Source organism: Habropoda laboriosa, unplaced genomic scaffold, assembly GCF_001263275.1.
Source record: "Habropoda laboriosa isolate 0110345459 unplaced genomic scaffold, ASM126327v1 scaffold556, whole genome shotgun sequence".
NCBI classification, from domain to species: domain Eukaryota; kingdom Metazoa; phylum Arthropoda; class Insecta; order Hymenoptera; family Apidae; genus Habropoda; species Habropoda laboriosa.
The window spans coordinates 17282-39716 of record NW_017100653.1 but is presented as its reverse complement, the minus strand read 5'-3'; the positions used below and the strand labels follow the sequence as shown (position 1 = coordinate 39716).

At 41.6% G+C, this 22435-nt stretch overlaps 3 protein-coding genes across 3 annotated transcripts in view; all 3 read left to right on the top strand.

Moving 5' to 3' along the window:
• Positions 1 to 4667, top strand: part of LOC108576816 — a 30144-nt gene extending 25477 nt beyond the window's left edge. The window contains exons 2-8 of the mRNA XM_017939877.1: positions 1359 to 1544; positions 1860 to 2007; positions 2399 to 2675; positions 3110 to 3353; positions 3541 to 3678; positions 3748 to 4035; positions 4285 to 4667. Of these exons, the coding sequence (XP_017795366.1) occupies positions 1359 to 1544; positions 1860 to 2007; positions 2399 to 2675; positions 3110 to 3353; positions 3541 to 3678; positions 3748 to 4035; positions 4285 to 4667 (1664 nt within the window). The remainder of the gene's footprint in view (positions 1 to 1358; positions 1545 to 1859; positions 2008 to 2398; positions 2676 to 3109; positions 3354 to 3540; positions 3679 to 3747; positions 4036 to 4284) is intronic.
• A 3266-nt stretch (positions 4668 to 7933) lies between these two features.
• Positions 7934 to 11474, top strand: LOC108576815 (DNA damage-regulated autophagy modulator protein 1). Its single transcript, XM_017939875.1, has 8 exons — positions 7934 to 8000; positions 8328 to 8346; positions 8434 to 8529; positions 10043 to 10164; positions 10245 to 10471; positions 10817 to 10955; positions 11033 to 11190; positions 11403 to 11474. Exons 1-8 carry the CDS (start codon positions 7934 to 7936, stop codon positions 11472 to 11474), a joined length of 900 nt encoding a protein of 299 aa, XP_017795364.1.
• A 1033-nt stretch (positions 11475 to 12507) lies between these two features.
• LOC108576818 lies at positions 12508 to 19876 on the top strand. The gene is made up of 7 exons (XM_017939879.1): positions 12508 to 12966; positions 13531 to 13880; positions 14839 to 14960; positions 15160 to 15386; positions 15894 to 16032; positions 16115 to 16267; positions 17067 to 19876. The coding sequence occupies exons 2-7, from the start codon at positions 13798 to 13800 to the stop codon at positions 19367 to 19369; spliced, it is 3027 nt and encodes a 1008-aa protein (XP_017795368.1). The 5' UTR covers positions 12508 to 12966; positions 13531 to 13797; the 3' UTR covers positions 19370 to 19876.
• Positions 19877 to 22435: the final 2559 nt, after the last annotated feature.

The window sequence follows — 22435 nt, the reverse complement described above, 5'->3', positions numbered from 1 at the left end:
GCGATCTCCACTGGGAAAGCATTCGAGGCGACGATGAAAGTGGCCGCCGGTGTTGCTTGTGTCTCGAAGCGGAATCGATTTATCATCTCCATCTTCGAACGGTGATACGAATTGAAGGGAAGAGGCGGTGGAAACACGGTGACTAGCACGAAATAGCGAGCGACGGAGATCGATCATTGCGATGGTTTCGATTCTAATTGAGGGGAACCGCGAGAACGTAAAGCGTTTATTATGATTGCAAACCGCGGACGTGAAATATGGCCGCCCGAGATTGAACGTCCAGCGATGAAACTCGACGAGGGAATAGCATACGGAACGCATCAATCGTTGGTATATCGAACGGTGGAAATGAAGCTTGAGGGAATTTGAATATCAATGAACTGAAACAGCGTGGAATGTACTGTCGACGTGTTTCAACAGTTGAGTTATATTGTCCTGTTTTCCTTTGATATTGAAATTCTTTTTAGATACGCAGGAAGAAATTTTGCATTCTTTATTTTATAGAATTTTGTACTTTTCATGCTTGTGTATTAAGGCAGAGGTTTTATTGTGATTTTCTTCGTTTAGTTCCTTTTTGCAAGGACGTTTAATTAAATCCTATCGATATCTCAGTCGCTAATTCCTCTCATCAATCAGGAGAAGACGGTGCTTCTTAAATCTGTCAATCCGAACGAGAAGGGGATGGAGATGAAAACTGCAGGCCTCGTCGATCAGATTGCACGAATGGGGAATTTTGCAAAGTAGAACTTGGAGAGGTTTAGAAGAGAGCAAAATTTAAATAAATTTTCGTTTGGGAAATAGAAAGACGATCGGATAAGATAAACACGTAGGAGCGACGGAATAGGAATAACGAAGTGAAGGAAAATATGGTAGACGAAATGAAAGACAGGCGTTGGTTAAATGTTGAAACCGAAGATAACACGAAAATTCCATTTTTCTACCATCGTCACCGCCAACTTTTTTGCAAATCTGCCTTGGAATATTGTAAATTACACTTAACACTGTGCCCTATTTTCGATTTGAATTTCAATAGACGAATAACAAAATCTTATTTAGAGATAAGAATCCTTTTAAATTTTAAATCCCACTGCTGCACCGAGTGAGATAAAAAAGGATCACGAAAAGCGATATTGTAATCGTGAATATTTAAAATTCGTATTTATAACGAATAAAAAGTTCGCTGAAACTCCTTTATTCGCAATATACTTTTGAACCTGTTCATAACACCTTTGTAAAACTAGTATTCTAAGTACGTAACAATTGTACAAGTCTTTAGTCTCCTTATCGGAAGATAAATAAAGAGAAACAGCGGCCAACGATCGAAAAGAAACGATTAAAAGAGTTTTACTTCTTTATAGGGTGGCTCGGAGCAATGTCGACGGGAGTGGCTCTACTAGTTTCGCCTGTAACAATAGCGTTTTGTCGAAGAAAAAGTACAAGACTCACCGCGGTTTTGGGTGGCCTCGTTACAGCACTCGGCTGCCTTTTCACTTCTTTCGCCTCGCAGTTCCACCAATTGTTCTTCAGCTACGGCACCGTTGTTGGTGAGTCACTGCAAAAAATATATAAGGCGATACATTACGGGAATTCATTTTCGTTCAATCTCTGTTCGCAGAGAAAAGGAAGATATATTGAATTTCTTTTCAATTTATAAAACATCGTTTATCTTCTTCCTCCGAAGCAATTATGACTCGACTTTCACAACTTTTCATACGTCACTTTCACCCCTCGGAAAAGCTTTAAAGGAGAATACGATTTCCTGGAATAATTCTTTGAAGGAGAAGTTCAGTTTTGGGGAGAAATATTGAGGGATTAGGATAACGACGTGTTCATGAACCGTGTTTAATTACTTTACGCAGGCATAGGGGTTGGCATGACGAGAGACTGCAGCACGCTAATGGTGGCGCAATATTTCAAAAGAAGGAGAGAGTTGGTCGAGATTTTCATCGTGTCCGGAAGTGGCCTTGGTATAGCTGTTATGTCGGCCTTCATAAAGGGAATGATTAGGTAATGTGTCGTAAATCGTGGAAAGCTGAACTTTCTCGAAGTTAAAATTTCACTGCGTGATCAGCAGAATGCGAATTTTTATGCATTTATAGGAAATTTAAAGGTACGAAATTGTAGACAATGCAAGTAATATGAAAATATATCCAAATTATAGTGTTTTCTTTTAATATCTCGTAGGAGAAATAATTTTCTACCGAATTTCTACCTTTTTTGCTACATTCTCAAAAATATAAATTTGCATAAAATCCGCAGTCTAATGGTCAGTAATATTTTTCAAAATTAAGTAATGTGGAGCAAAAATAGCCTAGAATAAATAAAAAAAAAATTGAATCTGCGTAACAAAAATTCTTAAATTAAGGAAAACTTGGAAATATTTATATTCCGATTTCAGTAAAATTGGCTGGCGTTTGGGCCTTCAAGCGGTAACCGGTGTAGTTTTCCTCACATTCATCCTGGGTACCTTCTATCGAAGCGCATCCCTGTATCATCCTCAACGCAGAGCCATTTTACACTTGAAAAATCAGAAGCGCAAGATCAAAGACAAGAACAAAACCGACGACAGGCCACCGTTCTTCGACTTCAGCACGCTGAAGAGCAAAACCGTAAGGATACTACTGGTGTCCACTGGAATATCTGCCTTCGGGATCAACACACCGATATTTTACTTGGTAAAACGCACAATGAGACACGGAAACATTTGCATACACTATCATCCTTTACTCTTCAAAATAAACCTATCTACCCTTAAAAATTGCACTAACTTATTAAATCAGTGCTTGAGTACTTTCGATATTCTAAACGACACACTTAATACCTGTCATACTCTAGCAACATTTTTTCAGAGCAGTATCCACTCGTTATCTGAAGTGTGACAAAAGATAAGGAACAGTGGCAAAAAATACTTCGATTAACATCAAGCACATGAGTTATCCAATATTAATAAATACACTTAACGATAAAGAGCGAAATTACTTAGGCACCGGCTTGATAATCCGTTCCAGACGCGCATTAACTTCATGTGTACAGTTTTAAGACGAGAGAATCGTCGATTAAAATTCCCTCGAATCCGCTGCATTCTTCAAAGATGTTTATCGCGCTATAGGCACATCAGGCAGAAGAAGAAGGCCTCGGAGACACGGTGGTCCTGCTCCAGGCTTATCTCGGTCTTGCCTGGACCCTCGGTTGCGTGGCCTTTGGTCTTTTGGTTGTGCATCGCAGCGTCGAATGCAGGATAGCCCGTCAGTATCTCACACAAGCGGCTGTATTTGTATGCGGATTGTGCATCTTGGCCCTCACCGCTGTTCAAGGAAATTACCACGGATATGTGCTGTTCGCCTGGATTTATGGTAGGAAACTGTCCTTTAAAAAACTGATATTCTCCGGTGAAACGTACGTTCAACATCTGTGCAAATTGCACACCTTATCTGATTCGAATCGCAATCCCTCAATTTCTCTTATTTTAATTCAACCGCAAGTTGTGCGATGTGTACTCAAGTTAAACTGTGAATGCAACGAGATAATTGTAATTTATAGGTATCTTCTGCGGTGGTTATCACTATAGCCTGAAAATGTACACGTACGAAAGAGTGAGAGCGAGGAACTTCGCGAGAACCTGGGGTTTCGTGCAGTGTTCTCAAGCTATACCGATAGCAATCGGAGTTCCAATTTCGGGTAAGCAAGACTCGGTGGAGAGATATTTTAGGAGAAATATCGAAATATCGTCGCGTGTTCTGTTTCTAGGGTACATGAACGTCGGGTGCGGTGGAAAAGCCGGTTACTATTTCAGCTCGACCTGCGTTCTCGTAGGCAGTTTCACTCTGTTCTTCATAGACTTGCACAGAAGAAATTTGTCGAGGCACAAGCACGTCAGGTCTAACGGAACCAAGCATCTCTGCGTCTCAGACAGTTGCCCGCAACGAAGGAAATTGTCGTTCAGTCAGGAGCCAGAGAACGACGGTCCTCATGTGACTGCTGCTGGAGCTGCTGCTGCTGCTCTTGTGCTTGGCGCAGAAATTGCACCGACTCCAGGTAAATTGTAGTCTAAATCGTAAATCACGAATTTTTTGAATTACAATTTCTTAAAAAAAAAAAAGAAGAGAATATAACTTAACCTCTGAAGTTTAAATTCTCATTTATGGGATCACGAAAGCCTCAAAATCCTGATTGAAATTTCCTCTCGCAAACATGTACTACAAATAGCTACCGAATGAAAGTATTCTCCGGCGTAAAAAGGACGAATGAAACAAAATTGAAACGATGATAAATTCGACGTTGTAGGTGAAATGATCGATGCACTGGCCCCAGAGAAACCCGAGCTGACGTGCATTTCCGAGGAGGGAATCGCAGACATGGATCTTCCCGACAACGTTCTCGAGGACTTCGATTACATCGGTGACTGCATAACCTCGTGCAACAAGGTCGAGAATTATCTGATGCTGTCGGAGTTCGAGAACAATTTGATCGCTGAAATACCGATCATCACGGATCGCCGAGGTCGAAGGTGGTCCCTGGCACGTTCGAAGGGCGGTCAATCGAATTTCGATCGACCCGCCTCCCTTCAATCGACAAACGACGAGGCCAATTCCAAGCCTAAATGGCACGTGACGAATGTGCCTCCTAATAACAGGGTGATCACGGTGATCGACGAAGCGAGCGCGTAACTTCGCGATCATATAGATCACAGTTGAACAGATCAAAGGGGGCTGTTAACCCCTTTTTCAAAAAAAAAGTTTCCCAACTAAACTGTACTCGAGATATTTTTTTTAATGTCGCACTCTAACTTTTTGTACATACGAGATTGTCGAGAACTGCTTCGATTATGTAAAAAAAAAAAAGAAGAAGAAATTCTCTCAGTTAATTTACACTCGCATACATAAGTTGAAGCTGTGAAGAAACGTAGACGCTGGAAGAATGGATATTTTATCAATTTTTGGTAAGGATCGATCGATTGCAATAGTACAAAAAAAAAAAAAAAAGAAAAATGAAGTATATTGTCGTACAATTAATATACAGTATGAATCGAAAGATCTAAGGTTTAATTAGAAGGAATACGAAGGTTGATTTTTCTCGTTATCGCGCTGCCTTTAAACGTCAGACTCGTTTGTTCCTCGTTTTTCATTTAACGTATACACCGTTAGAGATCGTATTAGCGATAGTTTGCGAACAGTGGCACGCTAATCTGGACAACGTTGAAACTGTCCCCGAAAGGCGGAATAAGGGATTCCGGTAAAGGGTCGCTTAATTCGCGGTGCAATTAAGGACAATAACGTCGGCTTTCGACGAGAGGAACCACGGAAACGTTCCGTCCACATGGGTATAACCTCGACTCGCGTCGACGTCTTTGTTTTAAGCTTCGTGCTAGTTCACTGCCACACGCGTAGTAGATGCGCGAATTGAATTGAACGATCCTTCGTTGATGATCACGCGAAATTCACGAAGTAACGAATCTTCTTCTCGTTGAAAATAGAAACAAGTAAAGTCAAAGGAAAAGAAACAAAAATCTACGAATCGCAGATTTGACCATTATTTTTCTAAAAAACTTTTATTGACATTCTAAACGAAAGACTGGAACACACGAAACTACATACTGGAACGCTTTCTAATCGCTACGAGGAAGCACACACACGCGCAACAGAAGATCGTTTGATTCATATCGATGTAAAAGAATCGCGACATTTAGAGTCTTCTTCGAGAAGAGAAAAAAAAAAAAACAAGAAGAAATAAACTGCTTACACGTAGGCAAAATGCTAGCTAAAGATATTGAAACTAGTCGAATCGAAATGCTCGTATGCAGCTATAAATGGTAAAATTAGTGTAACGATACGAACAGATATTGTAGCCAGATGGAAGAGATTTATCCTTTGTACCGTGTCGTTCGAAACATTCTGAGAGACAAGCTTTTTTTCCACGTACAAAATTTCTCTCTCTCTCTCCCTCTATGATCGAGCGTGTCGCGAGCGGTACACGCGCGAAGAGATAAAGAAGAAGAAAAAAGAAGAACTATTTATTTATCAAACTATTTATATTAGAATTATACATACGCATGTCATGTACATACACACACACACATACACACTGGTATATACGTGGTAATAAGCGTATAAACATGCGTGTGTGCTATTGTAACGTAGAATTAATGTTAAGGTGCTCCGAGATAGGCGATTAAGAAGAATTACGAAACCGATCGAATAAACAGAAGAAAGACGAAATTTATATAGAGAAACCAGACTGGTGTTACGAGAAACTGTCATATTTTGCCGTTTAGTAGCAACATTTTTTCGTATTCGAGATTTGATTTGAAGATGATTAGATGCAAGATTTAAAAATACTGCCTGACAAGGATTTTCAAAACCGGGAACCAGTTGTATATTGTTTCGGAATAAAATTCTACAGAAAGAAATTCAGTAATAGATATATTGAATTACGTTTATCGTATTATTGTTATCGCGACGATAACGCAAGGCTGCTAGTCGACTATGTTGCACAAACAACACAAAGAACAATAATAGAAGAATTTGTTACACGAAACACAGCAAGACGAAGAAACAACACCGAACGAACTGCCTACATTGTAATATTGTAACGTTGTTAATACAAAGACGTGATTTTACCAAGTACCTCGTTGTTTCTTTCTTCCATGCAGATATAATTTTTTTCAAAAAAGAAAAAATTCATTATTACAAGTAGGGTGTGTTTAAGATTCTTCTGGCTCAATTATGCTTTCCTTCGTTAACCCACTTTGCTTGCATCCCTCGAGAAATGAACTTCTTCGAGCTGAGATAACATTTGCAAAGGTGCTTCTGCCTTGTGCAATGCTTCGTTCTAAGTGAATGAAAGGTAGATATAGAAGAGAGATTTCATTGGTTGGTTGAAGTGAAATTTATCCTCTTTGCAGTCACGTGATCGCAACAGTGTGTGTATCAAAGGAAGATCAATAGTATCGCCGAATGTTCCATTACCGACCGAGTACATAAAGCCGCTAATGCAATTTTAATTACGAATTCTTGGTATGTAACTACCGAACGTTCGTTACGCACGTTGGCATGCGACAATTATCGAGCGCGGCTCAGCGTGAGCTAGCAATACTTTATCGATAAATTCTAATTCGCCTTAGTCACGATCTGACCGTGCCGCAGATGTAAACTTCCACAGATAAATTGCGCGATTTATAACCCGACGATTGCTATTTTCTTATCATCGGACATGCACGATTTGTCTACCCCCGTGGTAAACTCTATAAATGAAAGCTTCGAATAATCGTAATCGTGATGTTCAATGAGATATTCGTGATATTTTTTAATAAATGAAATCTCTGAAAACGAAGGTGACTTGCATAGATCGTTATCGTTATATCCAAAGTGATACTCGTGATTTTTCTGATCGTATCGAAATCACAATTGTTGCAATTTTAATATTCATGATACTGTTTAGTAAATAAAATCTCTGAAAACGGTTATCGTTATATCAAACGTAGTACTCACAATTTTTCTGATTATATCGAAATCATAATTGTGCAACTTTAATATTCGTGATATTTTTAATAAAGGAAATCTCTGAAAACGCAGGTGACTTGCATAAATCGTTATCGTTACATCGAACGTAACATTCGTGATTTTCTTGATCGCACGATAAATGATAAATGATAAAGAAGATTATTCTAAATTTATTCGAGAAACGTTGGAACAGTATTTCATATAATTTCACACGTTGATTAAAATTTGAAAAATATGGAATATGTAATTAATTAATTATACCTCAGAACTGTAACACTTTTGGAAATCCCAAGTGATTTCTGTTAGAAAGGCACACCGTGTGCACGAGAATACAAGGAACTTGATTGAGAATGGGATCAAACGGTGTGTTAATTGCTGTGCAACGCAATCGTGTGCGTTAATAAGTGATCGACAGGTTGCCCAGGGCAAGAGGTATGTCAGCAGAGCTGACGAACAGTCGCTTCAAGGCGCCCCATGACGTAGCCCCAGCCACCGAATTGCGTAGAAAAACGATACCAACGACCTGATCTTATCGTCGAGGTAAGGTGTTAGATTTCTCTGAAAAGGCAAATTTGCATTCTCCAAACTAAACTTTTGATCTTTCTCTCTGAAAAATAGCCTGTGCGTAATTCTCGCGAATATTTGAGAGGCAATCGATTCAAAAGTGACGGCAGTCTAATTAATTTTATCTAACAGAAGGTAATTAGTAAGAATTTTAAATTTTTTAATTTTTCAATTTAAGACAAAAATTAGGAATTCACGTTTTTCTTATCGTTTCAAGATTTCAAGCTTTTTCTTTCTGTTTCCTTTATTTTCTTTTTTCTTCAGGCGTACCATTGCTTATGCAGTGATTGTTAAAATTGTGTCTAATCGTGAAGATCAAGATACGAGGAATTCGATAATATTATTCGATAAGAGAAACGTCATTTTTCAGCGCTCAGAAACGAACAAGTGCCAGGATGCCCTACGGGAAACTCCACGTTCTACCTTTGAGCCTTTTTATCCTGATCCCAGTGACGTTCCTAATTACGTAAGTCTATCAAGTCGAGGACATTTTCTATTTTCTTTCGCACTATGTAGAGTAGCTTAAAAAATCGATTATCTTCTTTCGCTTAATTCCTTTCCAACATCTTAAAACTACACCGATCGACACAGTATTGGACCTGTTAAAATTTAGTCGCGATCGGAAAAATCTTTCAAACTTTTTTACGTCTCGATTTCAGAATAAAATCGAAAGTAAAATAATTTAGGAGAATTCGCTTATTCGTTCAAGAATTTGTCGATAGTAACGAAAGAAGCGAATGCGTCGAAACAATGGTCACCTGTTCGAGGTGAAAATGAAACCATAATCGAAACGCGGAGGATTAATGTTCATCGCACAGTTTATAATCGATCAAGGCTATGGTATCGGAAACAACGACAGCAGTGCATTCTGTTTCTGACGACATGATGTAAATTGCGATTAGTTTGATTCATTATGCTCGGTTGTGTACGCCTCGCGAGAAACATTGTTCTGTAAATAAGACTGCGTTCAATCGTGGACGAGTGGTTCAATGATTTACGGCATCGAAAAGTAACGTGTTCTTTTGTCAAGGAAGAATTATGGCGAGTGTTAAACTGGTTCTATTATAATACCTTGCGTTGCTCTTGCGTAATCGAGCGATATAAAAATAAGCAATCGCTATTACCTACTTAATAGCTTCCATCAACAAACAAACTCGCTTCGTTTAACAGAAAAAAAAAGTAATTATCGCCTGCAACCTGTTGCGTTTAATTATTTAATCATTAGAACTGTGCAAAAGTGTCCAGCTTGTAAATCTAACTAAAAGTAATAGACACTGTATATTCTTGTTTAAATTTTCACTGTTGACATTTATGATAATACTACTTTGGAAGTGACGTAGTGTAAAGTTGTTTAATAAAAATATATTTATTCCAATCCGATAACGCTTAACCTAATTTTGAAGTGTAGGCGACGCGAGTCTACGACAAAAAGCCTCGTGCCTTTTTTCGGGGCTCCCTTAAGTCGCCCCTTTTCCCTGGAAAAGTCCCAGGAAGTTGGGGCGCAATACTCTTGTCCTCGAGGACGAAGAAACTCGGAGATGTTTAGAAAACCATCTCTCGATTCTCCGCCTCGAGGGTCAAGAGTCGCCAGGCCTAAGTGCGTGGCCCCCCGTAGCGGTCGCCACACTATAATTAATTGAATATTGTGAATATTATTAGGGCATTCCTTAGTTCGTCTCGAATTTTATAATTTCGATCGATATTTCCTATTGTTTTTGTAAAAAAAACAAATATTATAATATTATATTTTTTTATCATGTCGTCGCTATAGAATTTCCTCGGATTTCCATTAAAATATATAATACGATATAATACGATGCAAAATGTTGCAATAACATTTGCAAGTTGAACAAAGAATAAATACGAATCCAATCGAAAGTGTTTTTCCACCAAAATGTATCGAACTTTGCGCAATCTTAGCACTGAGACAGCGTTGTGCACGCTTTAAAAATGCATCTCTCAAATTCCTCGCATTTCAGGTACACTATATCCGTGCAATGGGACCATGTGGTGCCAGGATTCCCATACATATCGGAAACGGGTACCCTGTCTCCGGAATCGTGTATATTTGCTCAGTTTCTTAACATAGCAGCGTTACTCCGTAAATGTCGACCAGTTTTCACATTGAAACACACCATACAGGCGTTTCGTCGAGCTAATGGCAAACCGCGTGTATTTTAGTCGCCTGTTGCGTGTACATCAGACATCGACAAGTTTCCCAATGGCAGTTGGAAAGGGGCAACGATCTCGTTAGCAGAAGAATCGTTGTTGTGACGGCTTGGTCTGGCGCTTTAGCCTGCTTCGGCCTCGATATTCTTGCCAATTTTCAAGAGGCCCGCGTAGTCGCGGCTCACATGATCGGAGCTATGACATGTTTCTCCGCTGGAACCGTGTATTTTTGCCTTCAGGTACAGTGCATCTCGTAATAATTATTTAACGCCGTTTCGTATCACGCGAATCAGCGGTGACTCGTTGAAATTCGAAGTACCATTTTTATTGCGTAGATAAAGATACTTTTGGTGTACAAAAAAGTGCAAAAGGAGAATAGAGTATCGTAAATACGCCAAATTAAATACTCTAATACATTTTCACTCTATTCCGACGAACGTGTGAAAAATTTAAAAACAAAAATGTCTCTTTTCACCCGCACTAAATTTTCGGTAATTATTTCCTGAATTTTTTCACACGTAAAATGAATATTAAAATAGAAAAATTCGAGGAATTTTATATGTAATTAATTCGACATTTTGCAGACGTATTTGAGTCACAAAATGATACCAGCAGTAAACGGCAGAATCGTGGTTTACATTCGCGTGGCTCTTTCAGTAATGACGTTAATTTTAACTGTAGCCACGATCATACCCGGCTACATTTCAATGTTAGAATTTCAAGGTAACGTTTTCCCATTACTCTTATCAGCGACACATGTAAATAGACGTCGATGCAATAATCCGTTTTCTACGTTTCAGGTAACGATTACAAGAAATGGTTGCCAACCGATGGTGGCTGGGGCTGGCACGTCGCTAGTGCCATTTCTGAATGGGTTCTAGCGATTGTCTATTGCGCTTTCCTTCTCACATTCGTACCAGAGTTTCGATTAATCAACTTCGAGGATCCTGTGGTCACGGTATTTCCTCCTCGTGTCGTCATCTCTCTTAATAACTAGAAACACTCGTCGCTCTTTAGATCTTTCTATAATAGATCTTCAAGCCTCTCCCCGGTCGTATCTTAAAATTGCAAACAACCGATAATCAATATTCGACGAATCTCAATCGAAGTAAAAATGAAAACAACGTTAAATCAATTTCGTATTGATCTTCGAATCCTCTTTTTTTCCAGCTGATATATCTAGACAAGGATCAAGGCGCGATACTGTCGCACAAGTTGAACCAGCAAGTTCAAGGCTCCTAAAGGCACCTGGAATATTCGAACGCCAAAAGCGTCAGTTACTCGGAGGGTTAAGTATCAAATCATGTTCCTCTTAAAAAGCTCATTTAAAACTAATTTCAACTAGTTGCAATTTATTTGAATTACTTGGTCAATTGGCCATGCCTTCCGCGCGTTACATATTCCGTACCATTCGCGCGGCGTACATTCTGTTTGCTTTTGTCCGCTGTTATCCAGCAATTTCTCCATTATCTCTCAAACGGACCGCGTTATCACGATTCACACTTCCGTGGCCGACAGATGCCGACGTTTCTTTATTCTTCGACTCGATAAAACGCGCCACGTGAGATTCGTAATCTCCGATAAAGCTGGATCGACTTAACGCAGGAGTGTCGGTCGTTTCCGCAAAAAAGAGAAAAAAATGTAACGTCCCCGAATCAACGTTGAAACTTGTGATCGCCTGTAATCGTTTCCCTCACCTGACGACACTCACAACACCTGTTTACCAATGATAATCGTACATTCGCGTGTACTTACTCGTCGAACGAACGTGATTTATCTTTCTCTCTGTTCGACCGAATCGAGGTTCTGTGTATTCGAGCGATGCAAGAGGAGACTCTTGCCCCCGAAACTAGTTTCTCGCGGCTAAAGTTCAAGGATGTTAACCGACAATCCTGGCGTCGCCGATTGCCACTCGACACTCGTGTCTTTCTAACCAAATTCGAAAGTCCTCGCGAAACCTGGTAAATTATATCCAAAAAAAAAAAAGAAGAAGATATCCTAAACGTCTCTCGCGACTTGGATGAAGAATAGCAAGAAGCCAATATTTCTCGAGCAAAGAAGCCTGTCGTTTAGTCACTCGAGACGAACGTGTCGAAGAAGTCGCGTCTCGATTACGTTCGATTAGCACACACGAATACTCGCGGCAGCACGAGTTCGAAGAAACAGGAAAGGAAGCGAGTGAACCAGGGAAAGGTTGTAAATTCGGTCGTTAAACGAGCGGAACGATTAACCGTTGATTGGTGCACCGGTGTCGATAATCAGCAGACACCGTACATACATTAATAAAGGTACGTTCGTCGAGAAACGTGGCCAGATAAACGTTCTTGGAAGAACGTCGAACAGCGAAACGACGTCGGCGTCAGTCTCGTGGCGCAGCTGCCGAGAGCGCCGTTCTCGTTGGCACAACGCATCGATCGCACATAGTCGGCCATAACCTCTGCGATTCTGCCCACTCTTAAACAAAAGCTGTTCTGGCCTTTCAAACGATAACCCCGGAATCAATGGAAACGGTGAAATTCGACGAAAAATACAGAATCGAGTAGAATTTCCGCTATCGTTCAACGTGTACCATCGTCGTGAACGAGAAAGAGAGAAAGTGCAAAGTGTCTGCTGTTGGCTGCGCTAAGAAGACCTTCAACCGTGTGCAGCCCCTTTCGACAGAGTTTTCAGTTTCAATCGAAACACGGCAACCATTGACTGCATCGTCGTCGACGAGACATCGAAATTGTCCAAGGTACGGATAGCTCATTTCCTGTCGCACCAGTCAGAAAATTCGACTGTTTTCGATTGTCGTTGCTACGTAATTTCGACTCCGAGTCGCGCAACATGGGTTCCCTTCCCTCTCTGTACTGTCAGACAACGCCCGCGTGAGAATGTTCACAGGCGTTATTCGAGGGGTGTCATTCTCCGTTGTCGACGGAACACTCCCATTTCACGTGTGTCACGACCACTTGGTGCAGCTTTCCTGCTGTTCAGATATCGCGTACGCGATATTTCTGGCGCGAGTCTCGTGGACTAGATTCTCGATCGTAACGCGTGTATCTCGTTCGGTTGAGAGAAGAAAGAAGAAAAATATCGGATAGAATTGAGCTCTCGACGAACGGTTTCGTAAGTTCATTTTCTTGTTGCACCGAAACCTTCGTATCTGGGGATAATTGTTACATGTGTAACGTTATCTATCTACGGAAGTGTATTTATAGATAGAGCTCGTTAACGGAATACAACGACGTCGGAAATAGCGCGAGCACGTTTCACACCGACCTGTCACGTGACACTTTGTTGTTTCTCTGATTAAAAGGTAGGTTCGAAGAGGGACCATTTGATGGCAGTGGAACCGCAGTGCGGTCGTAGACAGACAAGTTGCAGCGAGTGATTCCACAGGGAAGAAAGTGGAATAAGAGGTCCCCGGTGTATTGGAACAGACGAGCATGAGTGTTCGTGGCTCGTGGACGCGTGCAACGACGCGTGTGTCTCGTCGATAGCGGCGTCGCCCGTGGACGTCTTCCTCTGACGTCATTGGTTCCGGCGGGAAAGCCGACAACTACCGGAAACGCACACCGGAATCATGAACAACGACGATTTTCTGGTCAACCTCCATTATCTGCCGATCATACTCTTCATCTCGTTGCCTTCCGTTTTCGTTCTCACGTAAGTTCTTTTGTCGTTTGTTGTTCTTTAAACGGGATCTACCGGCGAGAATTGTAATTAAAGCGGAGGAACAGTTCGACCAAGTGGAACTTTTTTATCGAGAATTGCATCGATATTTGTTTTAACGTTTGCGTGGCATTTTATTCGATTTCCGACGAGTATTTGCAAGCCGACGCACATCGTGCAATTGTATGCAAAGCGCGGTTTAAAGTATTCGTCGTGTGGAATATTTGGATTGCAAATTCTGACGAATCTGCATGTCGAACGGGGAAAGTTGGCCTGCAGATTTTAATGCTCGGCCGTGAACAGATATGAGGACAATTTGCAATAAAAAGTATTCCTATGTCACGAGTGTGTTTCGATTAAAATTATAGTTAGAAAAGCTCGTTGTAAAGTGATAAGTGAAGAAAGCTGCGAAGATAATTGACATCTGCTATTGTCGCCCATTCGTATAAGGAGATTAAAAATGAATTAGCATTCGCTGATACATAATCCTCGTCAACTTAGGTTACTTTGCATACCGACGAATATGTCGACACTTTTTCAAACACCTTAGCATATTATTTATCGCTAAACACTGCTGTTAACACGTTGACTGGCAAGCTACGAGATAACTCGTAGTTGGCAGTTTGCTGGTAGAAGTCACATCCTATTCGTAGACGCCCGACCACGAGATAATTCGAAAGCATTTTTTTACAAAAAAACAATTAAAATTAAAGTCATAATATAAAAATTAATATGTGTTTGTTTAATTCTATACAATAAATTGCAAAAGAAATGTTGGCGTCTAGAACAGATTTCTTCAAAATAGGCTCGGCAGTCAACGTGTTAAATGTACAAAAAAATATCTGTTTCGCCGAATTTTCATTACCTTCGATGGTACAAAAAAAAAAGATTGATCGCCTTTCACAAATCACCGTTCGAATGATAAATACATGTTTACCTGGTGTGTTCGCAGTTATGTAATAGCGGCAGTATTAGGCCACGTGGAACCTGACTTTCCTTACATCTCGGATACAGCAACCCATGCACCGGAAAGCTGCATATTCGCGCAGTTTATCAACATGATCGCGATGCTCAGTGAGTGCACCACATCGTTGAATAAATTTGAATTTCGGATGCTTCTCGAGCGAAGGAAATCGATTGACACCTCGCACGTGGTACAGTGACCTCGATTCCCGTTCGCAGGGAACACACCAGAGTTTCGTGGAGTCAAAAATAGCGCTTTGTTTGAAGAACGAAGCAACGATTAAGTTATCAAACGGTTGAATTGTTTCAGTGTCTTTTGTAGTCTACATAAGGTACTCCCAGGTGAAAGAATGCTCGAGTACCTTTAGCCTGCAAGCTTCTCTGCCAAAATGGAATCATTGGGCGTTAATATTCGGTCTAACGTCTACATTCGGCCTCTCGGTTGTCGCAAATTTCCAAGAGACTTCCGTGATAATTGTGCATTTCATCGGCGCTCTCCTCTGTTTCGGCTGTGGCACCGCGTACTTTTGGACACAGGTACGTGAACAAAAGCTGTCGTTCGAATGAAAAACAACTCGCGACCAGAGAACATCGCGAACTTTCGGAAATGTCATCCCTTTTAAAAAGCAGAAAAAAAGAAATCTAACATTTTCCGTCTTTATAATTACTTTTTAATTCAGTCTGCCGTACAATTCGCCAACTTTGAGCATTCATTTCTATTCCGACCGAATTTTACACAGCCCGTTGCAATGCAGCTTTAGAAACTTTCCCTCCCTGAGAAAAAAGTTTTCAATAAAACTCTCCTCTGTCCCGACAAAGGAACGAAAGTTAAAACTGAATTGAAAGGCCATGAATAAAACGCCAATGTCGCTTAATTGGATCGCGCCAAATGAAGTCTGATTCGTGGCTTGCGTAATTTCCTGAAAAGCTGATTTATCCGTGGCGCCTTATTGTCTTCCGAAAACACGAGGCTCTCCCTCCGTAATTCTCATTTTTTTTTCTCTCTTCTTTCTCTCCTTTTTTTTCCACGTGTTTTGTTCGCAGGCCATGTGCTCGTTCTACCTGCATCCGCTCGGATGTTCGTTGAGACTGGCCCATCTTCGAACGGCATTGTCCAGCTTCTGCACCGTTTGTTTCATCGTCACCATCATCACCGGCGTGCTGGCACACTTGGCCTATAAGGGTTAGTTCGTTGCGTTTCCCTTCCGCGATCGTCGCGTTCTTCCGTCACGCATTAACGAGCATATCGATCCTTTCGTTTTCAGGTACGAATCCACAAAAATGGTACAAAGGAGACGGTGGATGGGAGCTGCATGTAACTAGCACGATCACAGAGTGGCTTTGCGCGATAGCTTTCTGCGTCTACATTCTGACGTTCAGCAACGAGTTCAGGGATGTTAAAGTCACTCATCCAAAGGTAGATAGTTTCGTCTGCTTTTTATACGATCATTCGGGGGGAAATTGAAGTAACGCGTGACTGTCTCGAGTAAGATGAAATTTCAGGTGTGAAGGAGATTAGGGTTGAATAGTTGAGAGTTGAAATCTCGTGAATTATAATTAGATTGAGGATTTTTATGCATTTATGGAAAATTTGAAGGAACAGGAATAGGCAGAATGCACGTAATAAGCAAAAATATATAAATAAACCCAAAATATAGTACTCGTAATATTTCATGAATAAAACAATTGCCTATCTAGCTTTGTTTTTTAAATTATATATTCATCAAAATCTACAGTCTAATCATAATAAAGTTTCGAGAATAATTTGATTTCCAACAAAATTGCTTCCTCGTAGATTTTACATAATAACAATGCTCCAAACATTCTAACCAGAGTTAAAAAAAAAAAAATTTTCCCTCGGTGTCCGACATTAAAACAGATACAAAAATGTGAATACCAGAAATGTTACGATCAATGAATCCCGCGCTGAAATACACGTGTACAGTCTCGAGGGGACTGCATTAAAGGTGACGGCCTCACATCTGCTCGATTTTTCAATTCTTAAACTTTAACGCCTCGTACACCACGACTAACTTCATTTCTACCCCGTCACGCTACAGTTGGTTTAATTTTTCTTTACTAACAAAGTTTATCATCCTCTCTGCATTCAGGTCGTCTGCACCCTGACTCGAACCAGACTGAGCAACGAGGCGTTGAACGAGAGCCAGGACGCCCGAATTAGTCACAGCGGAGGCACAAGAACGGTCACTTGATCGCTCAGCAGAGGCGCCGGTGGCTACGTCAATCTCCTTTCGCACTCTCCAGTGAACACTCCGTGTCCCGGTTACAGGTACCGCGACTCCTGCGAACCCCTTATGGACGAAGTCGCGCCGTTGGTCGCGACCACGCCACCAGCGATCAGCAAAGAGAGAACCGACGTCCTCTGCCCGGTGCAAATACACGTGCAAGACCCGACTATTCGTGAACGACGACGACAGGCCAGCGAACAGGACGAGGCTGAATACAGACAGAAATGGGGCGAGGATCCTTCGAAGAAGTGGATCGATCTGGACGAGAACGTCTTGGATGGTTACATACTGATAGACGACGCGTGTCTCGAATCTGGTATGGTGCCGGACGAAACGCAGGAAGCACCTTATCCAGAGGGAGCTATAGAGATGGACGACGACGACGAGGACGCAGACAGCCACGGCAAAGACGAAACGTCGATTTACGGTAGAACGAGGCGAGAAGCGTCGAGAATGCCTCGAGAAGACGTGGATTTCAGCACGACCTATCCTCTCGCTAATAGTCACGGCAACGCTTATCGAGAATCTAGCAGTCACACCAGATACAGCGAATTGTATTCTGAATTGGCTGTTAAAAACTATCTGGAGGCGAATCGAGAGGAAGTGGCTAATTATTCCGTGGCGAACAGTCACGGTGATCAGAGCGTGTCGTCTAAGAACAGAGAACGAAGTTTCAGGGAGCAAGCTGAGAGCGATCAGATGGTATGGGACACTAGACAACATGGGAACTACGAGGTGGCTAATAGTCATAGCAATTACAGAGTATTCTACGACAGCCAGACGCATCAGAGGGAAATGTTTCAGGCAGGTGGATGGCCGATAGTGTCTTGGCCTGAACACGTGTTCGCTAATATTCAGGTAACGGAAGATCAGAAGCAGAAGTCGGAAAACACTGGTAACGTGGTAGAAGATAATTCAACGAAGGTTAGCCGATCAAAAACGAAAAGTGGATCCAGCGCTGAGCCAAGCTGTGACATCGAACAGTGTTTGGTTCAGATCGAGGAGAGTCTTTTGAACATCGAGCAAAATCTGCTTCACGTGCAAGAGTTAGATATACCAGAGTTGAGGAATCTTCTGTACAAAAGTCCGAGTATCGAGAAGAGCCTGTACGAGGTCCAGGATCTTCTCTACGCCGATGGTATTGTTCCTGTAATAAGCAAACGGAAGACTTCGACTATCGAATCCGAAGACGAAGACGAAGATGAAGAGGAGGTAGAAGAAGAAGAAGAAGTGGAAGAAGTGTGGGTAGGTCGCAATATAACGGTAAAAAACAATGACAACGAAGACGACGACGCTGGTGCTGGAGCTTTCGACGCCTCGAACGACGAATCCTCTGACAAGGCTAACGTGGAGGAAAACAATCAGTCAGGATCGGTTGACGATCGTTCGAACGGTGACTGCGTGGACGGTTCGACAGTTTTCCGAGAAGAAGCCGCTGATCCTAATTGCAACGTGAAACCGATGAACTTTATCCCGAACAGTCTGAACAAAACCTTGCCCAGAAGAATAGTTCTCGACGGAGCCAAAGAAAACATCAGACTTTGTTCGTCGGGACCTGAAGACACGACGATTATCGACTACAATCTGAACACAACGTGTGCCGAGAAGAAACTGTTCTGTCGCGACAAGTGTCACAGTAGAACGAACTCTTTGGACGAGAATTCGACGTTCTCGAATCTGGATTCTACGGACAAACGCGAGACTGGGAAAAGCTCTCTGCAGGATTTGCTGTTCGAAACGACGAACGGCAACTTGTTGGACCTCTGCGGGAAAGCTAGATCGGAGGAATTGCTTCAAACGCCGCAGAACAAAACGGCTAGAGCTGGCAAACGGGAATTGAACAGGAATCGTTTGAGCATCATGGAGGCGAAAACGGAGGACTTCTGGAAGAAGCTTCAGTCTATCTCTTCGAATCGACGCTTCGCGAACGAGCAGAAGAAGGCGAAAATTTCGAAAGAACCGGCCGTGAACTCGACACGTCCGCGTGAAAGGTCGCCCAACAGAACGAGGTGTGGCGCGGCTTCCTCGGAGAAGAGTCAGGATAAAGAGAAGGAGTCCGGCGGTAGTGGTAAAAGTTCCGACAAGAAAAAACGAAAGAAGTCGAGCAGAAGTAATAGTTCCTCGGAGAACGCGATAGTGTCTAGCAAACTGATCTCTCTCTCGGTGTCCATTGTCCTCGCGGCTCTGTTGCAAGTGATCAGGTGTCTGACAGACCTGATCGAAGACGCGTTCAGATCGGTCAGCTACGACAGAAACGGTCTATTGCAATGAAGCGGCTGTATAGATCGCGAACGATCGTTTCCGTTTTTTCTTCTTTTTTTTTTCGACGCGAGGACGTTTCCGTTAGAAGACGTAGTTAACGTCCACGACGAAGTTGTCGCGTGAGAGAATGATAAACGTTAGATGGCACTAAACTACACTTACTTTTCGTCGCACTCCTACTCGAACAGAGAAAAAAAGAACCACCTCGTTTACAAATTCTTCCCGTCCAAGACCAGATATATTTCTGTCAAGGTGATTTCTATCGGTGTTTATCGATGTTCTCTTATCGGGTTGCCTGATCTTACGACGAAACCGACGAATCCTTTTTTCTTGTTTTTTTTTTTTTATCGGTGTTAGACGTTTAGACATTTCGCCGGAGTGTGATTAGCGGTTGCAGTATCGCATAAATAAAATGTCGATACGTGACGTTCATGGGAGGCGTCTTGAAGCAGTACGTTAGACAGTAGCGATAGGAATGGAACATAGCAGACACGTCGTTCTACTTTATCGAACAAACCAGACCCATCATCGAGATACGTCAAGTTAATTGATCGGTAACGAGAGACATAGCTATACACTGGATACTAAGCATAATCTATGTCACCCACGTGAATATTCGTCTAGAACTTCCGAACGTTAAACCATAGATAATATGTATATATATTCGTGTGCCTGTCTTCTTCTAATCGTCGACGATACGATGCACATGATCGAACTTGATCCGTCTTTTTCCAGTCACCTTTTCAGAAAACCGAGTAAAACCTGGTCTTGGAAATCACAGAGAGGGAAATATACGGTCATCCTAATCCAGAGACTTCCGACTACGGAGAACCTATAATTTGCAACCATAAACGTCCAGAAAGCTACAGCTGATGTCTGTGATAAACGCTCTATGCTTACGATCCACAGTTATGTTTTAACACGGTTACGCTTCCAAATACGAGACAAGAAGTTTAATTGTAGGGGAAAAAATATACGATTCGATTGTTGGGTATAAAAGAGAGATTCGCGGAAGAAAGACGATAATAGACAGAGATTTCTTCCTGTTCCATTCTTTTCATTTTCTTCTTCTTCTATCCGAAACATCGAGGAATTCATACGAATCGAAAGGTGCTACCGCGTGCAATCGTCGAGAATACATATACGAGAAGTTTGCGCGTAACATAAACCAAAGAGAGAGAGATAGAGAGATAGCGAGAGGATGTACGAATCCTATCGGGAACGCAATCAGAACTTTCTACGAGCTTCCAGGGAAGGTGTTTACGGATCGCTAGACGGGTATGTGCCAGAAACGATGATACAGCGTGAAACGATAGTGCACGATAATAGAAAGAAGAATATCGACGAGATAATTCTTATCGACGGAGCAAAGTACGGGCTAAGCATGTTTAAACGGTGTTTAACACCGCATACGTAACGTTCTAAAGTGCCTAAAACTCGTCGCGTATCGCGGGTACGCGAGGTGCAGTACATATTTGTCTAATTAATTAAACTTACAAACTAACGATTTAACGCTACCTTATGTCTACCTATCGTAAGCCTCTTTTTTCAAGGTGTAACACGTTGCCGAAGAGATTAAGAGAAATGAAAAAGAAATTAACGAGAGAGAGAGAGAGAGAGAGAAATGAAAAATAAAGGAAAGCGGGGCAAACTGGCGAGAACGCTTTAAAAAAAAAGAAAAAGAAACGCGTTGTAATCGCTTCTGTGTTTTTCAGTCACTTCATCACACACCCTCTCCTGCCTGTTCTCATTTCCTCTCCTATCCCTGTGGTCCAACTCGCGGTGCAAACCGCAAATGGTTGAAGTTTAGAGCACCCCTCAAGCTAAGCAAATTAATTTCACCAGGGTAGAGATTATCAGGGTCTAATAAGAAAGTTCCTGACGAAACTCGCGAAGCCAATTCGATCAAGTTTATACTCGAGTGCACGTTGTTAAAGTTCTCGAGTAAAACCCTTTAAACGGTCGTCGCGAGTAAATCTGGATAGGTGAAAAATTTTATAAATTCAATTGAAATCTCTGTTTTTGTTTGCTGACGCGTATTCGGTCACACACGGATTATCCTCCTTTCACGGACACTAATATAAGAGGATTAAAATCCCTTTCGTCAAGCGTTCGTTTCACGGGTACATAAAGGTTTAACAGTAATTCCCTAGTTGAAATCTACCAAGTGTCGTGTCCAATTATTCCATGATTTGCTGGAGAGTTGACAAATCCCCCCCCGAAAAAGGAAGATTCAATCGCACAAAATAGTACGTTTTTATGTTTATATAAAATATTAAGGAATATATAGGAGACATATATCGAAGAACTGTGCTAATACCGTTTATAGGTGTAAAGAAGAAGAAAAAATGTTATAAAAATGTAAGTTCTGAAATGCTTTATTACCAAGTTATAATAAAGATATGAAAGACTAAATCAATACGATATACGAGCAATTCGTTCATTCTAATTTCTCAAATCTTTTCTGAATATTAAATAAAAAAATAAATAAATTCCTTCAATTTTCCATATCAAAATACTGTCAGTACACTCCTTCTTTCTATTCTTACAACGAAAATTACTTCCTGTTCAAAAATTTTCTTATATCTTTTTAATAAAGCACTTCTACCCCTATATACACGTATACAACATTTTTTCCGCATTTCTATTCTGACACGGTTCGATCGCTCAACCTTGGGACACCCTGTACACACTCTCACCGCAGATTGATCGTCCCTTAGAAATAGCTGAGATAAAAAAAAGAAATCTCGAGGATCAGATGTCCCAAGAAAGAGAGGCCTTAACTCAGGATTCCATTAGATTGCACAGCAGTTACCCCTAATCGAGAATCGCGTTAGTCCCTTTTTCCGCTAGAGATGCTGCTACCCCTGATTCTCTGTCACGAGATCATCCAAAAAAGCTCCCGCTACCCGTGCTGTTTGCAATTGGTATCCGCGAAGGGACGCACGGGGCGGGAGCAGTATCGATCGATACCACTATACGCTCATCGCGTATGACAACGGAGGTCGTGGGGCTATAGGAACGAACCTCTATCTTCCGAACGTTTCCACGCTCCGTATATTGTCATCTATTAGA

Coding starts and splice junctions, on each gene's coding strand:
- LOC108576815 (XM_017939875.1), top strand. CDS start 7,934: ATGTCAGCAGAGCTGACGAACAGTCGCTTCAAGGCGCCCCATGACGTA. Junction 10,165..10,244: donor TAACATAGCAGCGTTACTCC/GTAAATGTCGAC, acceptor CGTGTATTTTAG/TCGCCTGTTGCGTGTACATC. Junction 10,956..11,032: donor TTCAATGTTAGAATTTCAAG/GTAACGTTTTCC, acceptor TCTACGTTTCAG/GTAACGATTACAAGAAATGG.
- LOC108576818 (XM_017939879.1), top strand. CDS start 13,798: ATGAACAACGACGATTTTCTGGTCAACCTCCATTATCTGCCGATCATA. Junction 14,961..15,159: donor CAACATGATCGCGATGCTCA/GTGAGTGCACCA, acceptor GAATTGTTTCAG/TGTCTTTTGTAGTCTACATA. Junction 16,033..16,114: donor GGCACACTTGGCCTATAAGG/GTTAGTTCGTTG, acceptor TTTCGTTTTCAG/GTACGAATCCACAAAAATGG.